Below are 21849 nucleotides of genomic sequence, written 5' to 3'. Positions count from 1 at the left end.
ACCCTCTCTTTTTCACTTACTTCTATCAAATTCTCTTCCCTTTCTCTCTAATATACCATAAGCCTGTTTTCCCTCACTTCAAATTCCTGTTTGCATTAGTCTAACTTACCTTTAATTTCTCTGCAAACTGGCTAATATTTTATATTACCACTAATTTGTTGTAATTATTTAAACTGCAAATGTTTTTGTTTTATTTTTAAAGATTGTGACATTATTGTTCTTAAAATGGTTTGCAGTAATTTAGAGATTTTCTTCTTGGATCTCCACAGAAAATGGGCTTCTACCCAGTCAGACTTACCCGGTAATCAAATGTCAATAAATAAATTTGTTTGAAAATAAAAGGGGAAAAACAGCTTTAGTTCCTGTATGTATATTACTGCAGGCTTTAGTTACAAAAATTCAACATATGCAAATATTTTACTGGAGTTTGGCTTTTATTATGTGCCTTTGAGCCTATACAGTTGGCTTTTTGATGCTATTATTCAGTACTTCCCATACCAATATCTGTAATAGATAAAAGTAAAGCCCCTCCAAAATAGTGATGGCAAACATCATGCTATCAAAGTATTAAATGAGTACAAAAATACTTTACAGTTTACTTCCCACAAATAAAAATCAGTTTAAGACAGTTTATGATGACATTGTTCGGAGTTTAAAAAACTTCTTATCCATGGCAGTGCTGAAATGTAACTTAAATGACATTGCAACTGTAACAGAACTAGTACATATAACAAAAATACATAATAACTTACAAAACAACTTTATATATTACTTCTTAATGAAACTAGACAAAATGACTAACAAAAAATGTAAAAGTAATTATATAAGTACACTGTACCAGGTATATTACATGGTAAATCAGCCCATAAACATATGGAAGTTTAAGTACAGAAGCTTAATATTTTCTCTTACTACAAAACAATGCTGGAAGTGCTTTATTGCTTTAATCGACACAAACCCCCTCTTGATATTTGCAGTTATTTTGCTTGTTTTTTTTTTTTAGAAAATATATAACAAGTAATATTAAAAAGCAAATATCATTGACAAAAATGGAAAAAACTCCAGTGTAAATGGTTATCACTAATTTACATTAATTAGAACTAAGTACTGAATGTATCTGCTGATGGTTTGTGAAACCCATCAGTGGTTTACAGAATTTGAGGGCCATGTGACTTGAATGTACATTAAGTCTTTCTTTCATGAAGACACATAAAGGTATTCTCTCTCCCTTACTATTGATGGAATGAGGGTGTGACAAAAACTGAAATCCTGAGTAAAGTATTAACACATTTAACAACACATTAATCAAGTCACAATTAATAAATGAAAGTTTTCTTATAGTGCTAATCAACCACAATATGTTTCTTTCCAATCATTACAGATTACTCCAATTTATACATTAATAACAAGAAGAGGGTTTGGGTATGTTACCAGATTAAATAGTTTTAGGCCATGCACTTTATCAAGAACATAACAATCTCCAGCAATTCACAAAAAGCAGTTGTGTTTCATAAAATTGAAAAAGCAAAACAACCTGCAAATACTGTAGCATATGGAATCAGATGGTTGCTGACATGGAAAAAAATACATTTGTACAACATTCCCACACTGGACTTCCCACCTATGCCATGTACTCAGCTATTACATACATATGTTTCCTTATAGAATTTTCTCTGGTAGGTGGACTTAAACTCCAGAGATTAAATTTGCGTAAGACAACTTGTAAGTAAGTCTCTGTACAACTGTCTCTTCCTTCACTTTCACCTGCAGCATCATGAACCTAGTAATATATTTTCAAAGTAAAGTTCCATGTTTGCACAAGATGGAATATTCCATAAAATAAATGCATTTTGAGGAATTTAGAAGACAGCTTGCACTGCAGACATTTTAATTACAATAGTTAACATTCATTCTATACCATAATCATGGGGTGCTTTTCTATTGCAGTTGTGAATGGAGCTTTCTTATAACTGGTAGACCACTGGACTTGTTTTACTATGACACACCACCTTAACACAGACAGACAAAAAGTGAAGGAAAATAAACCATTCAAATACAGACTAAGTATGCTGTGTGCAACATATACTAAGGCAGCATTCTGACTTAAACTTCCAAGATGAAGTAAGTACACTGTTACACTGTTATAAAACCTGACACATTTTTTTCATGTTTACTGTAGTTTCTGTCCTGAGATTCTATAGCAGAAATTTGCATCAACCAAAACCACCATTATCAGTATTAAAAGTTTCCTTGGCACTTTTTCCCATGCCCCTCATTAGTGTTAAGGGAGATAAATCTGTTATACATAGAACACAATTTTACCCCCCCCCAAAAAAAAAAAAACTGCCATATGTTGTATGATAGTGTAAAATAGCAAACTAAAAAAAAAGATACACTTTGAATGGCTTTGATACATGTAATCAGTATTTATTAATAAAACGTATCAATAAAAATGATGGTACATTTTTATTAATAAAATTTATGAATAAATACAGCTTATACATTTGAAGGCCATTCATAGTCTATTGCTTTTTTAGAAAAGAATTTTACTTGAATAATCAAGAAAATTTCAAAGAGAATATACTCATTGCCCATACTTTCCACTGATGTCTGAAAGATTTTTAAGCAATTAATAATGCCTGTCATTTAGTTGAGATGCATACACAATATTTCAGACATTAAATGTCATAGCTCCATGAATTCAAACCTCCAAAAATACCAGTAATTTTGTATTTAAAGAGTTTCCCCATGCTGGTCCATGACAAATTATGTCATATGTGTCTTTCTTGCCAGCTGTAAGGACTACAGGATATTTAGCACCAGGTAGACTTCTGTTTTTCTTCAACAGTTTGTCCAAGAATGTAACAAATACTGTTAGTACTGGTAGTTCAGGATGCGATCGATAATATAAAGAACAGTTGTTTAGAATGGAACACTACTACAAAGTACCGGTAGGCTCTAGTATCTCTCGATCAGGAAGTCTCTGAATTTTCTGTGGAAAAGCAATGCTTTGTTCATGATTTATAGCTGTTTTTTCGGAAGCCAGTGGATTCCTGCAAATTACAAGGTCAAGTTTACTGCTGGATTCTGCTATCAGAGGCATTGCCAAACAGCAGTCAAAGTCTCTCGTACGAACATGGTTTACCTGCATGAAGAGAAAAGGTTCACATGTATAAATAAAATCTTTTGCTGCTTAGAGAACAAAGTGAAAATGCATAGTCTAACTACTATGTAACCATGTTAATATTACCAAAAGATGCAGTGCTGTTTGACAGAATATTACATTACATATACTATACATACAGAGTACTACTTTAAATCCCTTTGAATGAGGAAAAATGATAACTTGGAATAACAGATTTAGTGAGATGGCACTGCTTCTTAGGAATTAATGTCTCAAACAGCCAATTTTGTTTTCATTTTTATTAGTATTGTATATACTTGCTGAGGATAATTATAAACTAGTATTGATTTGTTGGTGATGATGAATGGTCTGAAAAGTCTCCCATCTCATTTTCACATGTAGCAACATATAATAGACAGATACACAGCCACAGATGTTGTAAAATATAATAGTACTGCAGAGCATTGAATATAGCAGAATGCGGTCTGGGGGAAGGACCAAGTGGATCATCCAATAACAGAATTCAAACTGTGTGCTTTGCCTACCACAGAAGTATAATTACAGCAGCAGGTCAGAGGAACAAAATGCTACACCTGAACAAATGACTTAATGGCGTCTAATTATAATAACAAAGGGAACCACGGTGACAAATCCTAATGATGACTGTTAAGGCAGATGGCATAGTGTACAGAAACACATGCCTCTCTGTATGATTTTTACTGTTAAAGTGACACCCTGACGCCATGTGCAAAAATAGGAAGGGGTTGTGGATGGGTGGATGGATGCCTCTCAGCTTGTTAAGTCTGGAGAAAAATATATACAGTAGATAGTCACATTTGTATTTTATACAGTAACAGGTCTACTGATGTAAGCCCCCATCTAGTTAATTTGAAGAATCTTTGCATATGTTTAGTGCAGTGAGTTATACATTTATGCACACATCCTTAAATTCTATAGAATTATACAGAGTATAATTGAATCAAGTCTTAGCAAGAATAAATCTATAAACAAAGATGGCAGGTATGTGGAAACCATACAGTTCTATGTGAATTTTTGTCAGGGCTGGAAATAAACTGATAGAAACAAAAACTCAATGTCACTTCTATTCTAATATATCTTTGAGAGTTAGTTCCTTTATGGTAAATGTGATTAGCCTCATCAACAGCATTACCAGCAGGGCTAGAAACAGCACTGAGACAGCTGCTGTATATTAGAAAAGCATGCCCGTAAATTATTTATTTATTTTTTGCATTAAGCAAAATATGCTTCAGACAGAATCACCTATCTATTTTATTTACTTATTTACGTTTGTTTACCAGGAAAATTATGACTGAGCTAGTAGCCCATTTTCAGCAGAGGCCCAGGGGAGAAAAACTCCAAAAATTACAAATATATTCTTTGATTAACAAGCATAAGTACGTTAAACAGAACAATTCAAGGTGTTAGAAACATTCAGATTACTCAGAGTACAAATTGGACAGTCTTGTGGACCACAAATGGTGTTAAACAAATAATATTATTATACTTGAAATGATATTCAACCTAATAACTGATTTTCATGTTAATAAATTGATAACATTGCAACGTCTTAGTTGCGATCATTATCTTTTTATCTTATTTCCTTTTATAAAGTTCAGTAATAAAGATTCCAGTCCTGGGTATGAACAGAAAAGAATGATAGACCATGAAGTATGCCATCTAGATTTTTAGACACCCAAACATGCAAATTCAAAAAGACCCCCCCCCCCAACACCTTTTCTCTCTCTGCCATGTGGCTCTGGGGAGACAGCACATGGCTAATTAATATATGCCCCCTAGTATTCCTCGTTACCATCCTGGCCTAGATCACTTTTCTGTACTCTGTAGGAGCAGAGGAATGAATGGGCACTGTCTCATCAGTGTGAGGCATGACTATCTGCAGGTATGGGGGAAAATAACTGAGAAAAAAATGCATCTGTCATTAGGTCCTCATACTGCTTAAAGAAGGACAGTCATTATGACATTAACCTATGCTATATGCATACTGCAGGAGATAGTACCTAGTGAATTTAAAATATAAGCACAATAGTAAAGAAATTGCTTCTAGTTACAGCACTGTCAACTAGTATCTTGTAATGGATTTTAGTTTAGGACATAGGGAAAAAATAACATACTGCTTGCATTCAAAGTAACTTCACTTCTATGTTCATACAGACCATCCAATTCTCTGTCTTCATATAGAAAACAAACAGGTCATGAGGTCAACAGCTGCAACACAGCATTCATCCATCTTCATTTGTACAGTTAAGCAAGGAATGGGACTACAGTAGTACAGGAGGTCTTAAGACTTGCTACAATTTTAGGGTTTCAAGGTAAACTACGTTTAAGCAAAAAAGCAACTGTGTAGCATACTTGGAAGCTAAGGAGATTAAAATGAGGTACCTCTCATGTTTCTGATGGTAATGGAATCAAGATCGTAGCAGATACTACACACAAGTACCATAATTAAACACAGTTCCTTACTGTATGAAACTTTTAGTTGTTAAACAATGACTTCTATTTCTAACAAGAGTGCTCATAAATATTATTGCAGAAGGCCATCCCAGCAGGTTTACATGGTTTTAGTTTGAGTTAATACTTAGATTCTTTAATCACTACTATGAGATCCTTGTACTTCAACCAAGATACATTGTTGCATTACAGTTGGAATAATAGTGTTTAGTGGGTAGTATGCAATAGGATTTAGGGAAGAATAATTACTTTTCAAAGAGATGCCACCTGGAGAACCATGTCATAATGTCAGCATGCAAACATTCTTTTTAAGACACTTCCAACAATGCAAAGGAGCTCACTTAGCAGTCTCTTCGCATTCTAGCTCAATACAAACATTCTTTTTAAGACACTTCCAACAATGCAAAGGAGCTCACTTAGCAGTCTCTTTGCATTCTAGCTCAATACAAGCATTATTTTTAAGACACTTCCAACAATGCAAAGGAGCTCACTTAGCAGTCTCATTGCATTCTAGCTCAATATAGTTGTTTAAAGATGCATTATATTTTTACCTTCCACGGTTTAACGACATTCTGTTGTACTAACATCCCTGTCCCATATGTCCAAATTTCTCATCAGCAACTTAATGGCAGCCACATTTCACAGCCATTTGCCAGAGTCCAAAATATGTAGATGCTACCCAACTTACAGTAAATATACCTTATTTTTACATATATGACATACAGCACAGTAAAATCAAATACCTCCATTTGTGGGATAGCCACCACTATTATAAATGAAATGCTTCAGGTACAAATCATCACTGGCGCTCTGTAAAATGACTCTATCGTGTATGGTGACAGTCCCTTATACTATTTAAAGAAAGACAATTATCATGGCATTAACCTATGAAGTATGGCTTACACCAGGCATAATACTTAAGGAAATTAATATGTAAACATGACAGAAATCAGGTCACAGACAATGACTGTTCAAAGTGAGAACTCAGCAAAGCAATACCTTTAATCAAAACCAGTGTAGCTGGTTGTGCCATACTGCCTTCTTTGCGGTCTGTACTCTGCCTCACAGAGGTTCCTTGTGGTTACATAGGTGCAACTAGAAACATCTAGCTTTTGGATTTTTGCCATATCCATAACTATGGATATACCTCAGCTTTGCTACTTACCTCACAACCTCCAATAGAAATATGGATTGAGAGATAGTTAGAAAGAAACCCCAACACTGATTAGACCCAGTTTCAAAACTTCCAGAGGTGAAACAGCTTTCAGTAATACAGTCTAAGCAATATGGAATCAACTCCCAATAGAGGTGAGACAATGGAGCACCCCAGAGTCCTTCATGAACAAATTAAAACAACACTTGTTTATAGACTCTAAATACTCATGTTTTAGGTGTAGTGGAAATGCATTTTCAAATCCCATCATTACTTAAAAGGGTTGGTCAGAGTTACATGAACTATGACCCAGGGTAAGTTGGTACCACTAGTTATCAAAAACTGTACTGTGTGCTCATAATTGCTTACAGTTTTGTAACCTCAGACTGAATTCTTTGTAACAATTGCAGTCATATTATTTGTGTATGTTATTCTGCTTCAGATTGCAGAATGGCCACAATGCCTGTTTGTGATAGTACAAATTCCAAGACCAAGGACTATTAGATCTAGAGAAAATAATGTGCAGTGACACCTGATGTTTTAATGCAGCTATTCTAATATAATTAAACCCATCTTTTATACAAGGCTATTTGTTTAAGATCACCTATAAGTAAAGTTTATTTTTTACAACAGAGCTAAAATGTGAGTTTCCTGATTTCTTTAATGACTGTACATGCTTATGTATGTGCTCTGCAACTTCTCAGATGCCAATTCAGTGTTTATGCAAGGCCAAATGTGTCATCATGTATTGTTCTACTAACCATGCGCTTCTAGATTGTATCACCCTTTTGTTATTTTAGATAATGTGTATCTACGACAAACTACTCAAAACATTAAGAACATATGATGTAAAAAAATAAAATGTCATTTCTTAGAAAAATTATGAATATCCAATTAAAATGAAGTGACATCTTGGTAGCAATCAGAAAATGCTCAGACTGCTAGTTATATGTTCTTTCAAAATTACACTACAGCAGTTCTGAAGTTATGCTTCCCTATTTGCAAATAAGAAAATAGAATTATTGTCAGTTATTAGAAAAATAAAACATCATATGCTTTTCTTATAATGTTAATGTGTTATTTCTTAATATTATCATTTCTACAGCAGTACTTAGTGGCCTGTACAGGGACTCAGAAGATACAGACGACCCTGGACCCTCCAATAAGTTAACAAGGCAATATTCTTTAAAGTATGGGGGGTCCTTTTGGTGACACTGATATAGTGTAATCGCTCTTCCAGAGTAATCATCATGTTTTGCTCTGACAGAGAGAAACGTAGATGAGGAAAAAAAAAAAAAAACAGTGAAAAGAAAAAAAAAAATCAATTGATATTACACATGTAACGTAAGTCAGGTTAAGGCTAGATTAAAGGTATCAAATATATGGCTAGTAGGTGTTACCTAGCACATTCAGTCAGTGTTCAAATGAATGTGCAAATTATATATGTATAAACCCTTCAGTCAGTGTTCAAATGAATGCATAAATTATATATGTATAAACCCTGACTCGCGGGTGTTACCTAATAGATGTTGTCAGTGTTCAAATGAATGTGTAATTTATATATGTTTAGAAAATGGGCAACTGTACATCAACACACTGACTGGAGAACGAATGTTCTCCAGCAGGGTATTGATGTACAAGTAATGTCAGGTCAAAAACGAGTCTGCCACTTCACTGCAGCATATCAAGCTTCTATGAAGCTCAGACTGGAAAAAAATAACAGCCGCCATTATTTTATGCTCGTTAAGCAGTGGTTCTGCTGGAGAGAAAGTGAGAATGATCATGTGTCACTGAATGCGTGTATGAAAGCAGAGGAGACTGTGTGTACGTGTGAGAGATCGAGAGAGAGAGAATAAGAGTGATCTTTTGTGTGTGAATGCATGTATGAAAGCAGGGTAAACTGTGTGTGTGTAAGAGTGAGAGTGAGACCGATCTTGTGTGAGTGAATGTGTGCATAAACGCAGAGGAGACTGTGTGTGTATATGTATGTGTGTCTGAAAGCAGAAGAGACTGTGTATGTGTGTGAGAGAGAATGGGCTCTATGTAAAATTGTTGTGTTTTACTTATTTATTTTTAAGGACTATATTATTTATTTTATGTATTTCTGATGTGAAATGTTTCTTCCAACACCATTAGCATATACTACAGTAAGTTTAAAACATTAGGCAGAGGAACTATTTTACATTAAAAATATGTAAAAAAATAATATAGTACTTAAAAAAAACAATTCTACAAGGACCCCATTCTCTAAGCACAATAATGCCCTCCAGGGTGTGTGTTAGTGTGTAGTTAATGCCCTTCCAGGGGTGTAGAGGCCCTCTGCCTGTGCCATCGGTCCTCATAACATCCCTGGGTGGGTGTTAATTACATATTAACACACACCCTGTCAGGCATTACTGCTTGCATAAACCATGGCTAGCAGGTGTTACCTAGTAGATTCAGTCAGTGTTCAAATGAATGCACAAATTATATATGTATAAAACCTGCCTTGTAGGTGTTACCTAGCAGATTCAGTCAGTGTTCAAATGAATGTGTAAATTATATATGTATAAATCCTTTGACACTAATAATGCTTCTACATCTGTTAGAGTAACCCTGTTGTCATTTAAAATTTCTACCATTCCCTTAATAATGCTGAAAAGTGTATGCATATCTCAGCATGTCTTGGCTGTGAGACAAATCGCTTACTTTATCTTGTGCAAATGTGATATAAATGCATGTGCATGTGTTCAAGTGCAAATGAGTTTGTGGGGAGGGGATTCTCCCTGCAGTTTACAATACTGGTGTATTCAAGAAATATGCATATCTTAAGTCAAGGTACCAGAAGTGTTTTTCAGAAACTTTAAATTACTGATAAGAGCTCAAGGAAATGGCAGTCATTTTAGAAGCTCATCGTCATCTTAGTTTTAGATACGGGGCATACCATACAACAATATTTAATCATTTTCATTTGTTTGAACACAAAGTTTGGAATAGAAACAAACTACTTTGGAGGGCAATATTCTTTGGAGTAGTTCTACTTTTGGACACTGTTCCTTTTGTTATTATATTATTAGGGATTATGAGTTTTCATCATCTAACACTGGATGGACTCTTCTTATTTCTTCATCACTTGTGATTTGGAATGGGTGATTTACTTAGTTAAGTGTTCGCATTCAGCATTTTGTGTAGGACAGACTTCTAGATATTTTTAAGTTATGTATACATGAACATTTGTGTGATATTAGGTATAATAGATTAACTAATGCACTTTATAAACATTCACTGATACATATTGGGGCACAATCTAGATTTGTGTGGATAGGTAGAATTAAACTTAATGTGCCTAATAACATGGGTTAGCAAAATATACTTACTAAAAAAGAAAGACTTTGAATTTTTCATTTAGGGGTATTGTTTTCCCAAGGTCTTTATGAATATTGGAGGTAAAATTTACATAATTGTGTTGTTGTCTAGAAACAAGATGTGGGTCACATGGCGTACCTCTAAAGACCCACACTCCCACCAAACCTTCCGGCAACTTAGAAATGAAACTAAAAGAATGATCTTAAATGATAAAAAAAACTTCTTCCTCCACCTCCAACACAAACACCTTAATAATCCACAAAAATTCTGGGCAGGTTTAAACAAGCTCCTGCACCCAGGCCAGGCAACCACCCCCACTCCAACAACTTGCAAACAACAGTGCCCTGTAAACATTGCTAACACATTCAATAGTTTCTTCACAGAAACTATACAATCCCTGGCCATACAATTCAAACAAACAACCAGCCCACTCCACTACCCATGCCAGCAGAATACTACAACTACATCAGATCATCTATTTACCTTCGATCCAGTATCCATATCCTTTATAACATCTCTTCTTAAAAAAACTAAAACCCACTAAGCTAGCAGCTGACCTTCTCCCAGCTGAGTTTCTGCAAAAAGCAGCTGAGGCCATTTCCTATCCGGTCTCCATAATCATAAACCGTACCTTGTCAGAAGCCTTCATCCCCTCCATATGGAAAATGTCCCACATTATTCCTCTCCATAAAGGTGGTAGCTCACTAGAGCTAACCAACTACAGACCTATAGCTATACTCTCACCCCTGGCCAAAATTATGGAAAAGTGTGTCCACAAACAACTGATGGAACACCTCACCAAAAATAAAATTCTAGCTAACTCCCAACATGGCTTCAGGCCAAATCACAGTACCACATCAGCCCTACTATCCTTTTCTAATACCATCAATAACTTCAGAAACAATAATAAACTATCATCTGCTCTTTTCTTAGACCTCTCCAAGGCCTTTGATATGGTGAACCACATTCAACTCCTCCATACATTAACTATCACTCAGCAATTCCACGCTGAAATGGTTCCAATCCTACCTGTCCAATAGGCAACAGGCTGTTCTATGGCAGGACAAATTATCTACATGCCTACCTGTTACACTTGGAGTTCTCCAAGGATCTATTCTTGGCCCTCTTCTCTTCACCATCTTTGTTAATGACCTGCCCACAATCACCCCCCATGCCACATGCATTCAATATGCAGATGATTCGACTATCATCAGCACTGCCTCCAATCTGGCAGACCTCACTGCTTCAACCCAAGACACCTTCAACCTAATAGAAAAATGGTTCTCAAGTCGACAACTAGTTCTCAACCCCAACAAAACAAAACTACTTACTTTCTCACCCACTAACAAGACTCTTCCCCCCACCTTCTCTATTACATCCTCCAATGGAATCACTATATCACCAGAAGCTCACACAAAGCTATTAGGTGTTACCATTGATAACTCCCTTAAATTTGACACCCATTTCAATCTTACCATCAAAACCGTCAATAAAAAGCTTGGCTCTCTCTATAAAGTAAAACACTTTCTCACTCCTCATGCTAAAATTACAATTGCCAGCACACACCTACTATCAACTCTTTTCTATGCCTCCCCTCTTTACAAACCTAAACAAGACAACCCTTAACAAACTTGCTTCTTGTTACAATCACATAGCTAGATTTGCCACAAATTCCACCTTTAGAACGCACCACTGCACTAACTTGAAGCAACTAGGGTGGTTAGAGTTTTCCAGCCAACTCCATTTCAACCAACTCAAAATGGCTCACCAGATACTGTATCACCCAGAGAAAACACCAGCTCTGAAAACATCATTCACCCCTATATTAACCTGCAATCTTTACGCTCCTCCAATAAGATCTTAGCTCAAACTACCAAAGCCAATAATTCTGCTGGGGATTCTCTATTCTCAAACTTTGTAGGTAAAATGTGGAACTCCCTACCGACCATGCTCACCTCAGAACCCTCACTCCTACAATTCAAAAAAAGCTTAAACCCCATCTCAATACTCTCTGGCAATGTCCCTGTTCCAAACCTGATTAACCACTATCATTTACCCTTCTCTTACCTCACTATCCTTAATCGCTTTTTAACAAGGCGCCTTGCCTTTGTAACTGACCTATGTTTTTTTTTATATGCTGCTGTTTTTTTTTTTTTTTCCCAAGATGTGATGTATCTTTATATTGTATTTAGAACTCAACTATCTTCCTTTTTTTGCATTAACAATGTTCATATGTCTGTTATGTACTTGGAGCTTTTCTCCCCGGGCCTCCGCTGAAAATGGACATGTATCCAGTCGGACTCTCCCGGTTAACAAATGTAAAATAAATAAATAAATAAAAATAAATTGTTATTTTTGTATAATTTGTTTAATGGATGTATGTCAATGTATTATTTAAAGGCAGCACTATTAGATTCATGCTCATGAAAGCATGTTTACCGAATCTGGTTTATGGCTTGCATTTTCCTGGTCTGATGTCAGCATTGCAGATTTGTTAAAAGTCATTGCATTGCTGCACATTATCAATTTCTGTTGCTGTTTTCTTGTTTGTTGATTTTGGACTTGTGTGATACGTGCAACAGAAGTTTTTAATAGGATAATTCGGGGGCTATTTGAATTCTAGTTAGGACTTCAAAAGTTCAACTATAAATCAAAAATGAATATACATTGCTGTGTATCCCAAGACACAGCAGTGTTATTTGAGTTTGAAACAGATGTAAATAAGTCTGTTTTGTCACTGATGCAAGAATGTCAAGTCACCGATACAATTATAACTTGGCAATGATTATTTTAAAACTATGCTTAAAGTTTTGATATAATCTTCATACTATAAGGTAAAAGATCAATGTAACGTGAAATAATCACTCCTGTAGGCTTTTATGATGGGTACATTTGTTATATACTACTTAAGAGTTTTGCTGTATTATATTTTTGATTGTAAAAGTTATGTGTATGCCAAGAGAACTGCAAAATAAATTACCATTTTAGTTTCCTAATGTTTTCAGTATATGTTCATTAGTCTCTGTGAGAAAATTATGCTAAGGCAACCTATGCTGGCAGTCCTGCTTCATGAAGGTATATACCTGACCATCATTATAGTAGGTAAAACAAAGCAGTCGAGGTAGAAATAGTAATTTTTGAAACTTACCGATAGTGTCATGTTATACAAATATACATTTGATTAACTAGAGGGTATTTTATAACATTACTATGGAAAGCAAAAGGCTACTGCATTATATTCAGTATCAAATGTTTATGCAAAGCAGAACTACCCAATGTCAAAAAAGCTTCTCAGAAGCTAAGAATGTGCATGTTTATAAATCACGCTCAAGTATTTCAAAATGTTCAGTCAATCTAATAGATATTATACTCATCCTACAATGAACATTCATATTTTCAGTTACTTACTGGCAATATGTATAGACAGAGAACTTTGCCCCTGACTGCAGTGATGGCGAGAGTATAAAATGCAGTTGTATTGCATGCAATGAGGTTTTCAATTACTGTTAATAACATACCTCTCAACTGTCCATGCTTTTTGCTTCGTATTTTCGCCCTCCCTCTCATGAATTTATTTATTTTTCTGGTGAGTTACTGAGGATTGCAGTCAACCACTGATGCCAGACATGAGTTTCATACTTCTGTTTTCCATACAATGCAATTTGATGCAAAGCCTGTTATCCCATTGATTTAAACTGATTTATACAAAATTATTGAGCAAAGTGGTTGCGAGGTATGACTAATAGTAAAACCACAGGGATGCCACCAGAGTTCAGCAATAAATATATATATATATATTGCATTTCATTGTTATACAGTTCTACATTGCTGCTGTTATTTTCCGAATGACACATTTATCAGACACTATCAGCTGTTACATAAACTATACAGATCTCAGCAGATAAAGAACATTTCAATATCTACAAGTTGCACAGACTAAAATAAAGCCATAACCAAGAGACATTGTTATAGACTGACAATGCAATCTGTAAGCTATACTAACCATAGTCTCTGAAAAAGGCATATTTGTTTTCTTAAGTAAAGTGTTCATTTTATTAAACAGTTGTTCCAAGAGGCTGGGGCCAGTTCATAAACAGATTTCTCACAAGTAAGTAAAGCAAAATGAGTTTTGATTAATTTATTGGTCTTATTGTTTCCGAGAATGTAAAATAGTAATTTACATTTTATTTTGTTTGTAAGAGAGGACAAAACTTTATAGATTAAAAGTAGAAGTATTTAATAAGACACTTACTCTTGCAGAAATAAGTAGCCATTTTATAATTTAAATAGTAGGGTACAGTAAAGTTCATTGGGGAGTAAAAGGTTATTCAGCCTTAAAATGTTATTTTAGTGGTCTGAATTATCACTGTATTATGCCCTGATAGTGAGACAATAACTTGTAAAGTATATTCATTGAAACAGTGGTACTTACGTTTTATCGCAACCAGATTTTCGCAGTTGCGAAACTGTCATGCTGGCATGAAAACGAGTGTTGAAAACACCGTAAGGTGTTATTTTGATGTCCTTACAACTGAAAAATCACTCTGGCTTACATTCAGGAAGATATACAAATGTGCAAGTGTTGTTCCTGTCTTGCGTGCATTAAACACGCATGCCTAGTTGGCAGACCTTCTGTCTTACTGATGAAAGGAGTACTTTTGTTGTGAGGAAAGAATGCTGAGCGTCCCTCTCCCCAAAAAAATAACACTGACAGATGGCAATGTTTCAACCTATTATTCTCATTCCTTACGACTGCCCAAAAACTTTACATTACAAATTGTTCCTGTTCCTAAAAGTAATTAAAAGTTTTTGGGCAGTACGAAGGAATTAGAACAGCAGTTTGAATTATAATGAGGTCATCCCTTTCATTACTCGTACTTGTTAGTTCTTCTGGACAAGGATATCATTAATTCCCTGTTCAACTTCACTTTGCTGTTTCAGGAAACACATCTGGTTATGAGGGAAAGTAACACTGCTTAAGATTGCATGCATCAGTTAATCAGGAATAGGTATGGGTACAGGGAACTGAAGGAAAACAGAAAAGTTCTTAAGCTCATCTTCCGGACATCTGCTGTGGTTAATTTTCAGGGATGATAAGAACCCAGCCGACAGGACGATAGCAGGCATTAAGACTCAAGCGTGCGTCTGCGATGCAATGCACGCAAGACAGGGAGAGGCTTTCCCAAATTGTTCCTGTCCCTAAAAGTAAAGTACAGTTTCTGGGCAGTTGTAAGGAATTAGAACAACATTTTAACAATTTTCATGCAGTCAGATCTGTAGACATATGTGCATTTGCAACTGTGAAAATCTGTTTGCGATAATACGTAAGTACCTCATTGAAACAGTCTGCAGAGGCACAACTGCATAAGAAGTACCACCCCATAGCTGATTTTCAATGAATCTGCTTTCTATTGACTGACATTTTATATGAGTTTATAAAGATCTTGTCTAAAATACAAGTCAGACATTTTGAGTTCAGTGTCCCAGTCCTGCCAAATACAAACAGTATCATTGACACCTGTATATTTAAAACCAAGTAATATTTTTCTCTTAAAATTGCATTAGCAAAAAAGTGTTTAAATTGCATTCCTATAAAACTAAAACCCACATAGAGTTGCTGCAAGTATACAAGTGATACTAAAATCTGTATAAAACATGATTAATGGCATAGCATTTAACAAAGTTTGCTTATGGGAACCACGTGCAGGGGTTGAAATATCCAGGGGAATTGTGTCTGATAATTCCTGAGAAACCGCAACAGAAGGCTGGATTTCAGAAGCAGATTCTACCAGGTTAGAGGAGGCCTCGGTAGAAGGCATGGTTTCGGCTGGAGAAAGAACTGCTTGCTCGGTTTCGGCCGAAACCGAGACACTCGCGGTTTGCTTAATCGCGGTTTCGGCTGAGACCGCAGACCGCGAGTGTCGGTCCTTTTCTTTTCGTTTTTTGGAAATTTGCGTTGTCGGAGGATCCGACGGCATAATATAGGCAAAATCAGAGCCGAAAATTTGTTCAGCAAACTCCGACCGACGTCTAAGCGTCCGTCGGTTAAAAGAAGCGCAGGCTAGACAAGCTGCTACGTCGTGGTCTGGGCCTAAACAATGTATACAGTAGGAGTGGAAATCTTTATGAGGTATTTGTTTCCCACAAGATAAACAGTTATTCACTTTCTCTGACATCGGCTGAGGCAAGAAAGAGTCCCCAACGGGGTACTTAGCTTTTAGAAGTCTTCGAAGTAGTATTCGGTAGTAGTAATCTCTGGATCTGACCGACCAGCACTTGCGAACAGCTTCTGCTTCGGGCGCCACGCGGCAAGAAAGACTGAGGAAAATGGCATCGGCTGATGCCTTTATACCCGAATAACTGCAGCTATGACGTCGGGTGAAGTGCGACACCAGCCGAGGCCAGACCCAGACTTTGGAATCCGGCCGACCGAAGGGCTGCCTGACGACAGGACAACCCATTTGTAAGGACTGCAGATGCATCCTTGAAGGACATCAATAGTTGTGTAATAATGGACAATAAATGGTAGTTTAACAGGCCTTGCTTCTGTAAATATGTTAAAATAACAGCAATGCTATATAACAGTATTGGTGTTTGTGTAAAAGATCTAGCAAATAATTATTTTAGCATTTCTGTTGAAAACAATCTATTTAAAAAGACTACAAAAGATCCCCTATCAAATTGTTCCAGACCATCTAATTCAAATATCTTCACAGAACACATCCCTCTGACTTCTAAACAAAACCTTTAAGAGATATAAACTATGCCAAGACTGTTGACAAATGGCCTGCATACTTAGTAATTTGCTGATTTTATGCAGTCATTTAATACTTAGAATAATTTACAGAGGAAGCAGACTATTGTAAAAAAATCATATCTGTAACATGCTGCATCACCTTTTACCAGTAGCATAGCTAAGGCAGGGCAACAGAGACAACTGCCCCAGGCACAAAGTGTTGGTGGGAGTGACCAGCTGATCCTGATCTTTTGTTAATACAATACTGCCTTTTAAAAGCAGGTATTGCATTTGTGGTCAAACCTGAGAGCTGTAGCACTCCATATGTCGTCTAAAATGTGACAATCTACTTGTTAAGAGTTTGAAAGTAAAAAAAGAAAAATCTTTTTTGTTTTAACAAAAAACTGAGCACTGTAGCATTCTGTGCAGGCAGGTAATAAACTATAGCAGCTGTTTGCTACATTTATATCAAGCAGTTTACTACAGTTTAAAAAATATTTTTTAACTAAAACATGAGTGCTGTAACACTATGCAGGTAGGGTATAAACTGTAGCAAATGTTTGCTACATTTGTAGCAAGCAGTTTGCTACAATTTAAAAAGAAGAAATATATATATTTTTAACTAAAGCATAAGCACTATAGTGCTCCATGCAGACCAGGTACAAACTGTTGCAACTGTGTACTACATTTGTAGCAAACAGTTTACTACAGTTTAAAAGAAATTAGTTGAGGGAGGGTTGGGAGTAGGGCACAGTAACAGGACCTGAATGGCTGGTATGTGGGTGGGGTGTTGTCATGCATTTGGGCACCTGGTAGGTGTGCCAGTAGAAGGAACTTTTTTTTTTTATTATTTTTTATTGTTTTGCTCTTCAATGGAAGAGCTGGAGATGGAGGCTCAGATCTTCTTCTCCGTTTGACTTTTCCCATTATGGATCATCACAGCAGAATGATAGTCTGCAAACAATTGGCAGTGGAGTTTACCTAGGGCCAATTTATTGTGTCCAATCCACCTGCAGCATGTTTTTAGGATGTGGGAGGAAACCGGAGCACCCATAGGAAACCCATGTGACCACAAGGAGGACATGCAGACTCCACACAGATGGCACCCCAGCCGAGAAGTGAACCAGATAACCTCTTGCTATAAGGTGGCAACATTAACCGCTGCACCACCATGGCAGTGGGGGGGTTGGGCATAGAGCTAACTGTAATAAGCCAATTGCTTTGGTTGCAATGTATCAATTAGCTTATTACAGTGAAGTGGTTTTTTTTTTGCTCTTCACTTGAAGAACGGAGAGGGTGGGATGCTTGTTTTCAGTGTCATCCCAGGGAGCTGGTTGAACCAGTTATGCTTCTGCCTTTTTATTAATTTACATTGAAATGCATGTAAAACTGTTGTTTATATAATGTAAAATTAATCTTCTGTAGTAGTATGCAAGCATTAGGCTCATCACACAATTAAAGAAATAAGGGTCTGACAGTATTGAAAATAATTATAAGTTATTGTATAGTAAAATTACCAAACCGTAAAATGTCTGTGTTACTAGTAAACTGTTTCAGAAGCCTAGGCAGAGGGTGCATAACAAGTATGTACTGCTCATTTTTATAATTGGTAGGCAAAGAAGCAATGCTAAAGGGACATATACACCATGTTGAACAAAGAAAAACAAAGTACTGTGTGTGGGACTAATTCTAGTAAGTTACAACTTGCACTGTAAACAGTAATACATTAAATGCTCAAATGTTCATTGTAAAGTCCTACTATAAAATAGTTGTAGCAGTTAAAAATTGGGGTATTATAACACAGATATGTGAGTTGTTAATAGACTGCCTTTACATGAATGCCAAAACTTGTGCATGGCAAATTAACTTCTTAGCGCACACTCTGTATTTAAAAGGTTAAATCCTGAGTTGTAAAACAGCATCCTAAAATGTTGTAATGCGTTTACAATGTAAACTGACATCAATCATTTTTTGCTTACATGTGTTAACTATGCATAAGTCTGTTGAACATACCATTTAGTAGGCTACAAGTATTACAACAGTATACATACATACATACATACATATATGTACAACATCACTGAGATAAAAAAAAAATATTTGTTCTATTTAAATACACAGTATGTGTTTTGGTTTGTGATGATGACCCCTGGTCAGATGATGAAGAAGGGGGATCTAGTGCTGCCTCAGCCAAAAGGGGGTTACCAGCAAGATTTTTGTTCTGTCCCTTTGGATCTTCAACAGTGTCTTTGACATTAAGGAAAGTGGAATGAAGGCATAAAGGACATTCTCCTGCAAGAAGAAGACATGGTATCCATTCTCCTGGTCTGGGAACAAGGGATTCTGGAGCAAAGCAGACTGAGCTGTCTATTCTGAGTGGTGCAAAATAGATCTATTTGAGGAATACTCCATTTGTGGACTATGTCCAGGAAGATCTTACTGTTCAGCATCCACCCATCGGAGTCTTCCACGGACCTACTTAGGGAATCCACAAGAGCATTATTTTGGAATTGAATGCAAACTGTTTGCAGGGACAGATGTGCTTTTATAGCTTTGTCCTAGCCCAAGTAAGCCAGTCTGCATATACCACATAATTTTAGTGTTGTCACTGAAAATCTTGAGGGGTTCTGGATTTCACATGTAAGAAAAAAAACTTGTAGGGCTTGAATGAGTGCCCTCATCTCTTTCACTTGTGCTCCCTCTTTAGTTTGAAAGTCTACTGACCCCAAACTGATAAGGAGTCTATCTATTTACTGATGCATCTGTGTGATGTTCCTGAGTGGGAACAGTTAGTTTGAATGGTAGACTTGGATTCAGTTGAACCTGGGACAGCCACCACTGTAACTCTTTTATCACACAAGGCAAAAGTGGAATTTGATTATCCAATGATTGACAGTGCTGAGACCAAAGTAGGTATCACTGGATCTTCCTCATATATAGTGTGGCAAAGGGAACCATGGCAATGGCAGCTACCATGTACTCCAGAGCTCTTAAAGTTTTCCTTGCAGGACAAGACTGAAGAGGAAGGAGGGACAGAAAAAATATGAAGAGAGTCTGAACTTTCTCTTGAGGGAGAAAAGCTACCACTAGATGAGTGTCCAGACTGCAACCCAGGAAAACTAGGTACTGGGTGGGAGACTTTTTTTGATTGATGGTGAAGCCCAGCCACTGCAGAAGGCAGGTAATGTAGCTGAGGTGTCTTAACATGATGTCCTGACAAGTTACCTGGATAAGAAGGCAGTCTATGTATGTGAATACTTGGATTCCCTGAGTTCTGCAAAAGGCAACAGCTGGAGCTAGGCACTTTGCCAAAACCCCAGGGGCTGCGGATAACCCAAAGGGCTGAAAGTATGATGAACAAGCTGAGAACCCTAGGAATTTCCTGTAAGAAGGATGACTGGGAATGTGAAGGTGAATATTGTTCAGATCCACAGATACCAGGAAAGCTTGGAGGTAGATGAAGGGAAGAAGAGTTTGAAGGGAAATCATTTTGAAAGAAAGTACTTTCAGAAAGGTATTAAGATGGGTACCAGGAAAAGCCTGTAATAAAAGCCCTTTCCTAAATTTTGAGAAGGTACACACAGGCTCTAGGGTAGTCTGGTTAAGAAGACCTGGCAAAAGAAGAGGAAGAAGTCTTAGCTGGTGGTGGGGAGGGGGGAGGAATGCCTCTGAAGGCTGGTACTTATTTCCAAGTCCTTCTACAGACCTGATGAATAGTGGATGTGATCCACTTATCTGAAGTCCTGGAAAGGAGGAAGAGGTTAGTCTTTTTGACAAGGGGAAGAGTAGAATGAAGAGAGAAGGAGGAAAAAGAAACCAGTTATGTTAACTTGTCTGGTAAAGAAAGTTCTCTGGACTTGAAATCCCTATGTAGGCTTGTCCTAAAATCTTTTTCTATTCATTGTCCTGCCTTTCTGAACAGAGTTTTGATCCCTGTAGGAAAAGGAAGCGAGGTTAGCTGGCTTATTCCTTTGTATCTAGAGACTGAAGTGAAAAAAGTTGCATGGTTTTACCTTTCTCTTGTAAAGATTTGAAAAGTTGAGCTGCAACTGGTCCAAAAAGAAAATCCTTATGCAGAAAGGAGTTTAAAAGCTTAGCTTTAATATCCTCAGGAAGTGACTCTGAATGAAACCAAGCAAATTTCCTGATAATCAGTGCAGTACCAACCACCCTGTAAGAAGCCTCCATTGCACCATAACAGCATTTAATGGTATACCTTGCCACTTGAGTGACCAAGCATAGAAACAGTCTCATGCTTATATTCAGAATTCCCCAGATTAGTCAAAGTCTTACTCAATTCACCCTGGACAGACAACAGGTATTTAGTCATCTGGGTCTAGTAATTCAAGACCCTGAAAGCCAGAGTGTCAACTGCCCTCCTGTCTCTGTCTGAAAGAAAAACACTAGCAGCAAATGCTACAAAGTTTAAAAGGCTTGTCAGTGGACACAGTGAAAAACAAAAGAATCCACCAAATGATATTTATAGACACATTTTAGATCCTCTGTCACTTTATAAAACCTATTAGGCCTCTTAGTGGCTGGAGGACTGAGATCAGGAGAGGTAGAAATAGATGTAAAAGCATCAAGGAAAGCCTGTAAGACTGGAGGAATGATGGCTGGTGCAGGGGCTCTTGTCCCTGATAAGTTATAGTACCTCTTCTGCACATCAGAAACTTGTCCAGATTCATATTTAAAATATTGCATAATTTTTGTAATGGTTTCCCCAAAGGAAATTTCCTCAACAGGAGAATCAGGTGATATTACACAACACACAATACAGATTTTGACACAATCATAGCAGCACCACAGCCCTTATTAGCTTTTCTGACACTGTATATCAACAATGAAACAACAGTAACCTGGTTTTCACTATCTTTCTTGGTCTCTCCAAGGCATTTAGCACATTCTCCCATGCCAGACTCCTAATTGTAGTCTCAAAACTCAATCTAAGTAACTCCACACTATTATGACTCAAAAACTATCTAACCATCAACAAGATGT

At 36.7% G+C, this 21849-nt stretch overlaps 1 protein-coding gene across 1 annotated transcript in view; it reads right to left on the bottom strand.

Moving 5' to 3' along the window:
• Positions 1-426: 426 nt before the first annotated feature.
• The window catches only part of GRIP1 (glutamate receptor interacting protein 1), a 2220015-nt gene continuing 2198592 nt past the window's right edge, over positions 427-21849 (bottom strand). Inside the window, exon 23 of the mRNA XM_044088060.1 lies at positions 427-3145. Within this exon, the coding sequence (XP_043943995.1) occupies positions 2939-3145 (207 nt within the window). The 3' untranslated portion in view covers positions 427-2938. The remainder of the gene's footprint in view (positions 3146-21849) is intronic.

This window comes from Protopterus annectens, chromosome 11.part0 (genome assembly GCF_019279795.1).
Source record: "Protopterus annectens isolate FY-2018-M chromosome 11.part0, PAN1.0, whole genome shotgun sequence".
NCBI lineage: Eukaryota > Metazoa > Chordata > Ceratodontiformes > Protopteridae > Protopterus > Protopterus annectens.
This window is presented reverse-complemented; position numbering and strand designations above follow the sequence as displayed.